Here is an 11,459-nt window from a genome sequence, read left to right as displayed (position 1 = left end):
TGGATGATGGGTCTCTGATTCTCAGTTAATTATGACTTTACTCTGTTTGTTTCTGGCAATGCACATAAAAAAATGGGGGGAGAGACTGCAAATAGAATCTAATTATGGTGAGTTTTGTTTTGGTTGTTTTTAATACATTAGGTACACAGAGTTAAAGAACAATACACTGTGTCTTTCATGAGTAAAAGACAGAGCCTGCCCAGGTCATTTTTAACAACTTCTAATCTGTGGTTTAGGTACTTAATCTCTGTTGCTGATTCTACTAATCAAGAATAAGTCAAAATTATTTAAGTGCTACACAACAAGTCCTTGTATATTTGTACTTTAGTCCTCACATTGTTTTTCATTGTTTGCTTTCCTGAGGTTGGAGAGGAATTTATCAACTACCGCTTGTATAAAACCTATTATTGTCACACTGCAGATACCGAGTGTTATGATAGCAGACTGTCAACCCTGGAAGTTCTGAGATAACACGTGAACAGTTAGAAAAGAATTCCTTTCCTAGAAGTTAAAACACAAGTATTAAAATGCAGGAATGCCTGGGTTCCTATCAATAAAATACTGGATATATAAACCCAATGCATGACCTGAATATTATTTTTAAGTAAATGTGAGTGTGTGAAGGAACCATTTGCTTATTATTTGACCTCAGGGAACTCTTCTTCATGAATCAAAACTGGTTGTGTTCTAGTTTGTGGATTAGATCTCTAGGACAGAATTGCCAGGATCCTGCAGAAAGAAGAACAAACTGGTCACTTAACTTTGGGGCCCTGGTAAGTTAGTTGATATTATCTATATTCACTGAAATTAATGACAAATTCCAATTTGGAAAAGCTGTTGTTAAAACAAATGTAATGCTTGGGTACTAGAGACATAGTAGCCAAAGTTTTCTAAGCAATTGCCTTCACCTTCTCTAAACTGATTCTTCAAGGTAAATGTTGGTATAACCTCTGTAACTGACAGATTCTACTTTCCTTGTTTGGAATTTGAGAGGTTATTTCCCCCCTCGATCCAATTTCATAACCTTGAAATAAGTAGTGATATAAGATATATTCTCTCCAATTTGTAGCTAAGTAAATTTAGAGATTGTTTTGGCCCAGTATCACTCAGTTCATCCCAGTTATCAATGAAACCTGCTCAATTTCCTAACTCATAGTCATCTTATTAAATAAGAAGAGTAGAGAAGAAAGAAAAAAGGCAAAGGGATAAATGACTAAATGTAAGAGTTATGGGGATTGAAAGTTTATATGGTATAAAAGTGATTTAAGAAAATAATTTAAATTTTAACTTAAATACTTAAAATAGCAAAATAAAGAGTATGAAATTGATTTTGAGATGCTTGGATGGAAATTGTTTCAGAATGAAGAAAGTTCTTGAAAGTGCCCTGGTAGATTATAAAGAGGTTACATTTATAACTACATTTTCAACTGATCTGTCTCCTAAGTAAAACTCTAAGTGGGCACATATCTTCTGGTAGATGAAAGCGCCAGTAAGCTATGCAGATCAGCAATCACCCTCACATCTGGAATGTTAGTGCTTTGTCACTTGAGATTTTATGCAGACTCTGACACTGTGGAAACAAGAGAAAACAGACTCGAGGCTATTTTGAAGTAAGCAATGAATGCACTAGAAACAATTCTGGGAATGGGGTTAATCTATTGTGATTGGAGACCTTATCCTTGCTCCGAGTTTCTTTGGAAGGACCCTTGAGCACTTTGCAGAGAAGATGGTTCATGATAAAAAAGAAGGAGCAGCTGTAATTATCAAGATCTAATCATATGTGTATGCTTACATTATTACCTCATTTGGTCTCCATATTACAGATGCAGAAGTGGTGGTTCAGAGCTTGTGATCCCCCCAAGGTCATTCAACTTGTAAATAGCAGCCTGTCTCTAAAACCATGTGAAAACAATGTCCCTAAAAATCATATAATCTCTTCTTAAGATTCTGCAGCTGAGATTTTCTTCATTTCAGTATTCTTTTACTTTTTCCTGAGTAGTTGTGAATAACAGCAGGAATATTGCTGTTATAATATATTCAGATTTCTATTTAAGACTGGTTTTCTTCACTAGCATAGGTGGCTTACCAGATACTACCAGAAAGAAGTTAAAATCATTGAAACTTTTACTGCCTTCATCAGCAGTACATCTTGTTAACTTTATTGGATGAATATTGTAAAGCCATGAATTGTTCACAGAAAAAAAAAATAAGACTCAGGGTGATTTCTTTCCATATATACTTTTTTTTCCACATGAGTTACACAACGCTGGTACTACCCCCTCTCCTTGTTTATCTTTTCAGTCGTTGTGTATATTAGTATACTCAAACTACTGTAATTTTTTAAGAAAACATCTTGTGCAAAAAGACCCTTTAGAGTGGTGGATATCTCCCCTGCGCCAAATTTGCTTTTCTTAAACATTGAACAGATCCAGGAATCTCCTGCGCCTGTCTTAGTTGAACTTTGTTTTCAAAAGGCCCGCGGCAAGAGTGGGGAAATCTCGCCGGACCCAAGTTCGGCAGCGGCTGGGGTGGGAGAGGCGCTGGAGCAGGCACCTTCACCCGGGGTCAGAACCCCGTGCCTTTCCTGGTCTGCTCCGGAGGTGGCCCGGAGCTCAGGCCTTGGCCCAGCTCTTCCTGGGGCGCCTACGCCCTCTGGCGGCCGGAGCCGGGACTAGAGTGCCTGAGAGCGAGGGATTGCGGGGTGCTCCACGCCGGCGCTCCGCTAGGGGCGCCCGCCCGCGGGATTCAACCTGCCAAATACCGTCTGCGGGTCGCGGCCCCGACCCCCGCTGGGTCTCCCCGAGCTGCTCTGCCCGCTCGCGCCCCGAGCCCCTGTTCCGGGCTCGCTCCGGGGGAGCTGTGCTGGCGTCTGAGCGCGGTGGCCCCGCGTTGCGGGCGCGGGCCCGCATTTCTTTCTGTGGCTTTCAAGACCGGCGGGCGGCGGCGGCCCGAGCCGGGTGCGGGCCCTGCGGGGCGCTGAGCGCCCCTTCCTGGCCCGGAAGCGCCCGGCGCAGCGGACCTGCCACCCGCTTCATAGCCGGGCCGGCCGGGAGGAGGAAGAGCTAGTAATCGCCGGCGGCGGGACAATGCCGACTTTTGAACCTCTAACCACTAAGCAAACAACCCTTGGGCTCTCGCTCCAACGTCCAAACAGGGTTTATTGACAGGTGTTTCACAGCAACGCATAGCAACCGCGGCGGCGGCGGAGAGGAGGCGGGCGTGAGGGCGCCGCCCGCCTGGGCTCCGGGCTCCCGCAGCGGCGCCCGGATACCCCGGGGGGACCCCCTGCTCAGCAGACCCCACCCCGGCTTCTCCCGCGGGCAAGGCGGCCCCGCACTGGCCCTCGCACTCAGAGGCTCAGCCACCAGAGCCCTTTTCCCAACCCCGGAGTGCAATGCGCCACCCGGGAAGACCACGGGATTGGGGAGGTGCTGGAGGGGGCGGTTATATCTCCAAGCTCTGCTCATCCTCCCCAGCCCTCAGGGCACCTCCTTCCTCTGTGAAGGCGCTGAGTGGGGCTCGAAAGACTTGTGGGAATACTGAAATCGAGGGCGAAGTCCTGCCCAGAGCGGCCAGCTCAGCGGCTTCCACAACCAAGAACCACAAGGACAACAGCCAAGTCCCCAGCGAATCAGCTGGATAACAAGCAACCATCACTAAAAGGATCTTCTTATACTGGTTCTTGAATTCTTGTTTATGGGGGTAGGTGAGACGAGGGCGGTGGGATAAGGAAACTGCGTGGGACAGGGCAAGAGGTGGAGCCAGAAAGGGCTCACGTCAATGCCTGGCCATTAACAGGAGACCACATTCATGGAAATATTCCCTGGGAAATCTGAAAATAAAATCATTGTACTCAATGTTCATGTTTAACTAGCTGGTTTGTGAGGCATTCTTAGGAAGAAGAAAACCACTGTTGAAGGAAATGTTTGCAACTGACTTTGGGTGAATTTGATGAGATGCTATGAAGGGGTCTGTGACACCCCCCCCCCCGCCCCAAAACTCATTGCAGCTGGGGAGCTACGGCCCATTCAGATATGCATTTTGCCCAAAGGCACACCCAGGGGAAACACATATTTCACAATCCAAGGCTGGGCTCAAGCTTGGGGGCAGGGAAGGTCTCAGAACCTTTTTTTTTTTTACTTCTGACGCTCTGGGGTAAAATGAGGTCGTCCAGATAACCTTCTCCACCCCGCCCTGATTTTGCTAATTCTCTTTGGCAAGTAGAAAAGATTTTTCCTTTCTTAAAAAAAATAATAATTCTGGAAAAACTCTGAAAACAATAAATACAGAATCTGAAATATGGAAAGTTCATTTATCTTTTTTCTTTTTAGAAAAAAAAATTCAACTGTGTTCAAACATCCCCACTTCCCTTCACCATATCACTTCTCTCCCCATGGATCCAGAAGGCTTTTCAAGGACTGTCCCAGATGCTACACAGACCAACAACTCAAACAGCAGCAACAACAACTCCCCTTCTTCATCAGCCCCAAGATTGTGAAAATGACAGGAAGTCCAGGTCGGCTCTGGCATTTATAGCACTGACATACATTCAGCCCAGAGAAGCTCTGGTGACAGGTTTGCTAAACAAGGTCCAGCCCTGGGCCCCCTTGCCAGGCCTAGAGTCCAAAACCACCCCCACACACCATCCACCGCACACACACCAGCCAAGCCTTTTCTGATCTGGGGAGTGAAGAGAAGAAAGACAAAGACAAAGACCTGGGGGGTCTGCAGTCTTTGGTCCGTCCAGGTTTCTATCTTAGCTGTCTCTAACTTCTGTAGTTTAAACCTGCCCTTGAGGCGGGAGAGGCCAGCTGGTCATTGGATGGCAGTGAGTAGGCAGTAGCCATCTCGGCTCTAAGCACTGGTGTTCCCCTGAGTTCCTCTCTCCCTTCAGCTCCAACCAGAGATGCATCCTGAAGATTTTGGAGGTACAGAGCTGGGGAAGCGGGGCTGAAAGCCTGGTCTGTTTAGCCAGCACCGCTTCTGCCAGCACTACATGAAATCCCAGTGGTCATCACTTCCTGTATCCTTCCTGGCAGTCAGACCAAAAAAAAAGTCAAAATCTGGGACAATGTCTTCCTTGAGGGCCCAGACCCCGCTTGTCTTTACTCCTGGCCCCCATTTTTCCTCTGAGAGCTGGATAAATTGGTGCCTGCTATACGTCTGTAGGCAGGAGGGGAGGGCTCTCTCCTGAGGATTCAAGCAGAGTCCTTGCTCCTCACGGCTCAGTCTGGAATCGCTCTGCTGCTGCAGGCCACTGTTGGTCACTGGGTGACAGCAGAGTTCAACACCCCTCCAGTTGGCCCCAGAACCCCAGGGACAGAGCCTGGCACAGAACCCTGCAGGGTAGACACAGGACTCAGGGGCTCTGGGACACTTCTCAGAGGACCTGGCTGGGGCTGGGGAGGCTGGGCTGCAGGCGGAGGAGGCTGCTGCTGCTGCTGCAATTTCTTCTTGTTGATTTTCCTTTCCTTTGCTCTGCGGTTCTGAAACCAAATTTTAACCTGGAAATGGACAGGTGGATAAAACAGAAGATGGTGAAGAAGAGGATGTGGGTAGGGGGGAGAACCAGTATCAGCACTGGCATCCATATTTTTCTTGCCAACTAAAGAAATGCCTCTCTTAAGCAAGGACCCCCAAACCCTCTCAGCCTTTCATGGGATATCTCTATAACAGCCCACTCCTGGAGCCCCTCCCAAGCCCAATTCATCACCCCGAGAAAAGAGCCTCCCCCCATTCACCTTGTTCCCCAGGTTTCTTTCCAAAGCAGCCTTTATCTACAACTCTACTAGGAAAGTTCAGAGTCTCAAAACCAAGGAAAACAGAAGCCACAAGGACCTTTCTGTACCAAGCAAGAGGAAGCCAGGGCCGGATGGACTTCATATGACAACCTTTGGCCCCTCAGAACGAAACTAAGAAGTAATATTCCTCACCTTGGGGCAGAGAATGAGATTTAATGTGAGCTTCCTGGCTGTGAATTTGGCCTATTTTTTCTAGACCCTATAGAGAGTTCATGAGCCAAGCCTCACCCATCTAGTTGTAGTTTTTATGGGCAGGGATTGGGGTCTATTAATTTTTTTTGCAGGTACAGTGACCCAAATAGAATTCTGTACTAAACCAATGCTGCTTTTTCTTACATCGCCCAGGCCCATCAAAATAGAAAAATAAATATTCAATATCATCAAATAAGACAACTACAGGTGGAAAAAGCCTTTTCTTTCTTTCCTTTTTAAGCATCCAGAAGGAAAATGCTCTCCATCCTGCTCCTGTAATCTGCAGTCTAGCTTGTAACTCTCCCCACGCGACTCCCAACCCCAGGCAGTGACCAGGTGGGGAGAGAGAAGGGCAGCTCCCACCTGCCTCTCGGAGAGCCCCAGGGTGGCGGCCAGCTCGGCTTTCCTCCGGATGGTGATGTAGCGGCTGTAGTGAAACTCCTTCTCCAGCTCTAGCCGCTGGTGGTCCGTGTACACCACCCGGTATTTGTCTTTCGTCCTGGTTTTCACTGGAGGAAGGAGAAGTCAGAGCTGAGAACTACAAGGCAGCCCATCAGTCATGGGTAATGACAAACCTCCCTAACCGAAGGGCCATTTCTCTTCCTCCACCGCCCTGGGGGGCCGGGGTTTGGCCGGTCCCTGCCAGCTTGACAAGACCCCCCCCCTCCCAAGAGGGCCCTGGGGGGAGGGTGTGGGGCTCTCCGGGACACTAAACTAACCTTGGGGTTAAGTGGTTTTTAAAAACTAAGAAAAACTAAAACTTCTACACACAGAAGAAAGCAGAACCCAACCTCCACTTTGGTGAACCGATATGGTACTGGAGCTGGCTAGGGAAAGAGAACAGGAGAGAGAATCCAGACCCCAGGGAATATTCAGGTTTTCAGGCCCACCAGAAATGAAAGCCCACCTAAAAACATGGGTATGTATTAGTAGCGGTGGAGGGGTGGAGGTTACTTTCTGTTTGCTTTATTAGAAGTGCAAAGGGGGGGCAGGCGCTCACAGGTTCCCTCAAGTCACCAGAATCACCCCCTGGCACCCTAGGGCCCCCCACCCCCACCGCCCGGCAGGAACTCTGAGCGGGGGTCTGGCGGGCGGAGCAGGCAGAAAGCCCCGCCTGCTGGGAGCACTGTAGATGCCTGGTGGAGCCTGGTTTGGCATTTCCCACTCTTTTTTAAATCCCCCTTTATTTCTGCCTCAAACCCTGCAGAGCTATCCTGACCAGGGACCCTTATTCACTGGGTTGAGTCAACATATTAAACCTCGGATTGATTGTTTTACTGAAGGGTCTTGACAAATGGTGCCGCCTCAGTTGGAGCAGACCCGAGACTGGCGTCTCCACCGCATCTGTCCTGAGTCAACCCCCGGCAAAGCCCTGGCCAGGCTCCGGTCTTCTGGCAGCAGAGCGGTCCAGTCGCCCAGTGCCCAGTCCGACAGAAAGATCTAAAGGGTCTCGGAGCTGCTCGGAGGTGTTTAATGCCCCGCAGGCCGACTTTGTTCAGGTAAAACCCTTTGCAAAGCACAACAAAAGCGCCCTGGGAAGATACAGGCTGGATCAGAGGAACTCCCCCAAGCCTCTGAAAGGGGAACACAGTCGCAAACAATGCCGGACAAGGCGATCTTATCAAAGAAAAGCCCTTTCAATGCCTTAATAACAACCGCATTCTGTTTGAATTACCACTACTGAGCAAATGGCGGCCCCTGCTTTCATCCCCCTCCCCGCCAGGCGCATTAACATAAACACCGCCCGGCAGGCGCATTTGAATGGGCGCTGCGGCCCCGACCCCGCGCCGGCAAAGAAAGCGAGGGGAACTAACACGTCCCGAGGGACTTCCTAGAGGTAGGCGCGTTCCCGCGCGCTGCCGCTTCCCAGGTTACCACTCGAGGTTGCCACTGGTGGTCGCACCTTTTTACAGATGAGAAAACTGAAAATCAGACTAAGTCGGGCAGATAGAAAAGGTGCGCCTGGCACCTCCGTCAGGTTGAAGCTACAAAACACACCTCCAGGATTGGGGAGCGGGACGCAAAGGAGTCGTCCGAGCCCAATTCCCCAGCAGTCATACGCCTTGGGGTGCTCGGGGGCCACTGTTGCTCGGCTGCTGAATACCCCGGAGGGGCTGGGAAACGCGGTGACCAGGAGGACCCTTTGCGCGCCGCGGCCCGCGCCCAACGGCCTTGCAGGCGCCCCTCACCCCCTGGGAACCAAAGAGGGGGCTGGAAGAGGGGAGAGATGAGAGGGACTTGCCAGAATTCATTATTGACTGCGAAAGTCACCACCCTCTTTCCGGGCCCTAAAAGAGACAATGCAGGGCTGGGAAGGTGTATATCAAAGCGGACCGGGCCGAGTACCGCCCCCTCGCCCCTTGACAGATGAAGCTCCGCAGAGAAGCCGGGGTCCAGCCGGCGGGCCGCGGCCTCCCCACATTAACATCATAAGGGCGCCGGGCGCCGACTGCGGCCTTGCCACCTTGGCGCGGGACTTCACAGCGACCTCTCATCTGCTGACCTCGAGGCCCGGGCTCCCGCGGTTCCCCTCCCTCTCCCACACCTCTGCGCTCTCCCGGGATGCGTCAAAGGTCTCCCTTAGGCCGTTGGGTCCCTGCCAGTTGCGCCCCTGGCAGGCTCTGGAGAGAAGGCCTTCTTTGGGCTTGCGCTGTATTCCGACCAGGGAGCCTCCTCTAGGGGAAGGGACCAAGCAGAGTCTGCGAGGCTGGCCTTGTGGCCTTCCCACCCGAAAGACACCGGCATGTGCCCAGTGACGCAGAAACCGATCCCCAAAGACAGCCCCCAACGGCTGCTCTGATTTATACGGCTGTAATTGGCTATAAACCTCTTCGAAGTGGCCATAACCTGCATGCAGCCGGGCTGGGGCAGAAAAGAGGGAAGAGAGAAAAGCGGAAGTGCAGAAGGCTGGGAAGACTTCTGGAGTAAAAAGGCGACGCCAAAAGGACTCTCCGCAACAAAACTCTTCTCCCTTCCTTCCCACCTTGACCCACATCCCTACACCTGAAGGGGCAAACCCCGAACCAACGAGCCCCACAGTCTGGCAAACCTAGGATCTTTGCAGGAACATCTCCTGAGCGAGCGTCTAGACCGTCTGCGTGCGCGAGCGCTTGCACACACACACATGCCTAGATCCTTGATTCAGAACGAACGATCCTTGTCTAAAGCTGCGGCTGAATCCGCATCAAGGCTTCCTCTTTCCCGAGGGTTCTTACCTCCAGCTTCAGACTGAATAACCCCGTTGCAGATCAAAAGTTCAAAGACCGGGGCGCGCCCCCTTCACCTTAGCTCCTGTGGCCAACATCTCCTCTTCAGACACAGCACCTCTGCCCGATCTCCAGACTTGCTGTAGCTCGGGTCCCTTGAGTTGACCTGAATGGCTAGACCTGGACCCACGCGCCGCTCTCCTGGCCCCCCGGCCACCTCTCTTCCTGAGTAGTCAGATGAGGAAGGAGGGCATGGAGACCTAGGGTAGACCGCCCCGGCGGTGGAGTTCGACGCCCCCTCTTCCCGGTGGCTAGAAGCCGCGCACCGAGTGGGAGCGGCGGCAGCAAGTGGGGAGGACACGATCCACTCAGTACAGCCAAGCTTCGCCTCTGCCTTAAACTGAGCCAGATGTGTAAGGTCAAAACATTCACCCCAGACCCTCACCAGCCTAGAAGCTAGAGAAGCCCCGAGGGCCGGAGTTTCCTGACGTCGTCTCCCCGACCGTCCCTACTGGCGCCGAGCCCCCAGCAGCCCCGAACGCCCGGGTGCGCACGGGATGCGCGACCAGCCTAGCAGCCGGCGCCAGGTCCGCGCCTCCCAGGGCGCCCTCCCGCCGGGCGCGCCGCCGCTCACCTTGGCTTCCGAGGGACTGCTGCGCCGGCTTCCGCATCCACTCGCACAGGTTCCGCCGCTGGCCGCCGGGGGACAGCTGCTCCGCGGCAGCGGTGGCAGAGGGCCCGGGAGGGCCGGGGTTGAGAGTCTGCAGCAATCCTGAGGCACAGGAAGGTGCCGCGGGCGGGTGGTGCGGGTGATGGTGCGGGTGGTGGTGAGGATGGTAGTCGGTGGGGCTGCTGTAGCCCATGGCGGCAGCCGGAGAGCCCCCGTTGAGCCCGTGTGCCACGGCATTGGCGGCGACTGCGGCGCCACCCGGCGCGTAACCGTTCCAGTCCTCCCGGAGTGGGGCTCCGTAAGCTGCGGGCCAGGACGGCCCTGGGGACTGAGCATTGTCCAAGTTCGCGGCGGCCGCGGCGGCGGCCGCCACGTGATAGCCGCCGTAGTCCGGGTACTGCGGGGGGCTGACGAAGTTCTGCGGGGCCAGGTTGAGGCCGCCAGAGTGGCGCACGGAGCTGGGGTACATGCTCACGTCCTTGTCCAGGAGGTAGCTCACGTACATGGTGGCGAAGGCCGGACAGCCAACCTCACCATGCTGCCTGGGGACTGACGCTGGGGACTGCCGCGGGGCGCAAAAGGGAAAGGTCTCGGGGACGCGAAGAGCCGTGGGTGGCTGCGCCCCAGCCTGCGGTGCTCAGCCGGCTACTCGCGGCGATTCTGCCTCTAAGGCAGTCCCTCCCACTAACCTGTCTCCTCCCTCCCTCCCTCCCTCCCTCCCTTCCTTTCTTCCTTCTTTCCTCCCACCTCCTTCCCACTAAGCTGCAGAGGCGGGGAAGACTCGCCACAGGCTGGCGTATGGAGCCCAGAGCCCGGGGCCCGGCAGCCTTACGTGATTAACAAGTGTTTACAGGACTTTATTAGTAATCACACAGACACCAATGGCTGGAGACGTCTAGGCGCTGCGCGCACCCCGCGCACAACCCTACGAAACGTGATTTGCATTTTAAAAGATAAGGGGGGAGGGGGCTCCCGAGATGGCAGCGACTTGATCACAGCTAAATATCCAAACCTTTATTGTTAAGAACTTCCTCCTTCCAACATGGTGCACTTTAACCTCCAATTTCAAAGAACGAAATCAAGAAACTTACAAAAGAGAGGGGGAAGAGCTGTCTCCGCGATATCTGGACTTGAAGACTAAGGAGTTGTGTTTATGCAAAGGCCGGGGGGGTGGGGGTCGGGTCGTCATATTCCAAGAGTAAAGGGAAGCCATTGCTTTGATGACGAGGTTTCTAACCCACCCAGGAGGTGAAGAGCGAAGCCGGAAGGCAGGCTCAGGTTCCTTCCCGCTCTGCGTCCCTGGCCAGAACGATGGCGCGCCCCCAACAACTGTCATCGCTGATCATTGATTTTCTTCCCCAAGGAAACCACTCGCCCCTCGCCCTGCGCAGGAGATAAAGTATGACCCTAGCTACAGGCTGCATCTCCGAGTTCATCTAATATTTGGGATTTAAGTTAAAGCAATTTTTAAGTAATTGCACTTAAGATCAAAAGTCTTTACTACAAACCAAACGAGAAATCAGGCTAGTGGAGGGCAGTAATGGCGCAGGAGGTTGCCGGGGTGCAGATACTGGTCACCCTGTGTTTGTG

General features: G+C 52.5%; 1 protein-coding gene across 2 annotated transcripts; it reads right to left on the bottom strand.

Annotated features, from left to right (window-relative positions):
* Positions 1-4,293: 4,293 nt before the first annotated feature.
* Positions 4,294-10,760, bottom strand: CDX2 (caudal type homeobox 2). Of its 2 annotated transcripts, none has more exons than XM_053921829.1 (3): positions 9,834-10,760; positions 6,357-6,502; positions 4,294-5,504 (listed from the first exon to the last, which is right to left on the bottom strand). In XM_053921829.1, exons 1-3 carry the CDS (start codon positions 10,372-10,374, stop codon positions 5,265-5,267), a joined length of 927 nt encoding a protein of 308 aa, XP_053777804.1. In that variant the 5' UTR covers positions 10,375-10,760; the 3' UTR covers positions 4,294-5,264. The 2 variants fall into 2 exon arrangements, with proteins under 2 accessions (XP_053777804.1, XP_053777805.1); XM_053921830.1 differs by having other exon boundaries at positions 6,361-6,502; positions 9,834-10,569.
* Positions 10,761-11,459: the final 699 nt, after the last annotated feature.

This window comes from Desmodus rotundus, chromosome 3, assembly GCF_022682495.2.
Source record: "Desmodus rotundus isolate HL8 chromosome 3, HLdesRot8A.1, whole genome shotgun sequence".
NCBI classification, from domain to species: domain Eukaryota; kingdom Metazoa; phylum Chordata; class Mammalia; order Chiroptera; family Phyllostomidae; genus Desmodus; species Desmodus rotundus.
The sequence above is the reverse complement of the archived record's forward strand: the minus strand, read 5'-3'. Positions and strand labels throughout refer to the sequence as shown.

Coding starts and splice junctions, on each gene's coding strand:
- CDX2 (XM_053921829.1), bottom strand. CDS start 10,374: ATGTACGTGAGCTACCTCCTGGACAAGGACGTGAGCATGTACCCCAGC. Junction 6,503..9,833: donor GCAGTCCCTCGGAAGCCAAG/GTGAGCGGCGGC, acceptor TCCTTCCTCCAG/TGAAAACCAGGACGAAAGAC. Junction 5,505..6,356: donor TGGGGCTCTCCGAGAGGCAG/GTGGGAGCTGCC, acceptor GTCCATTTCCAG/GTTAAAATTTGGTTTCAGAA.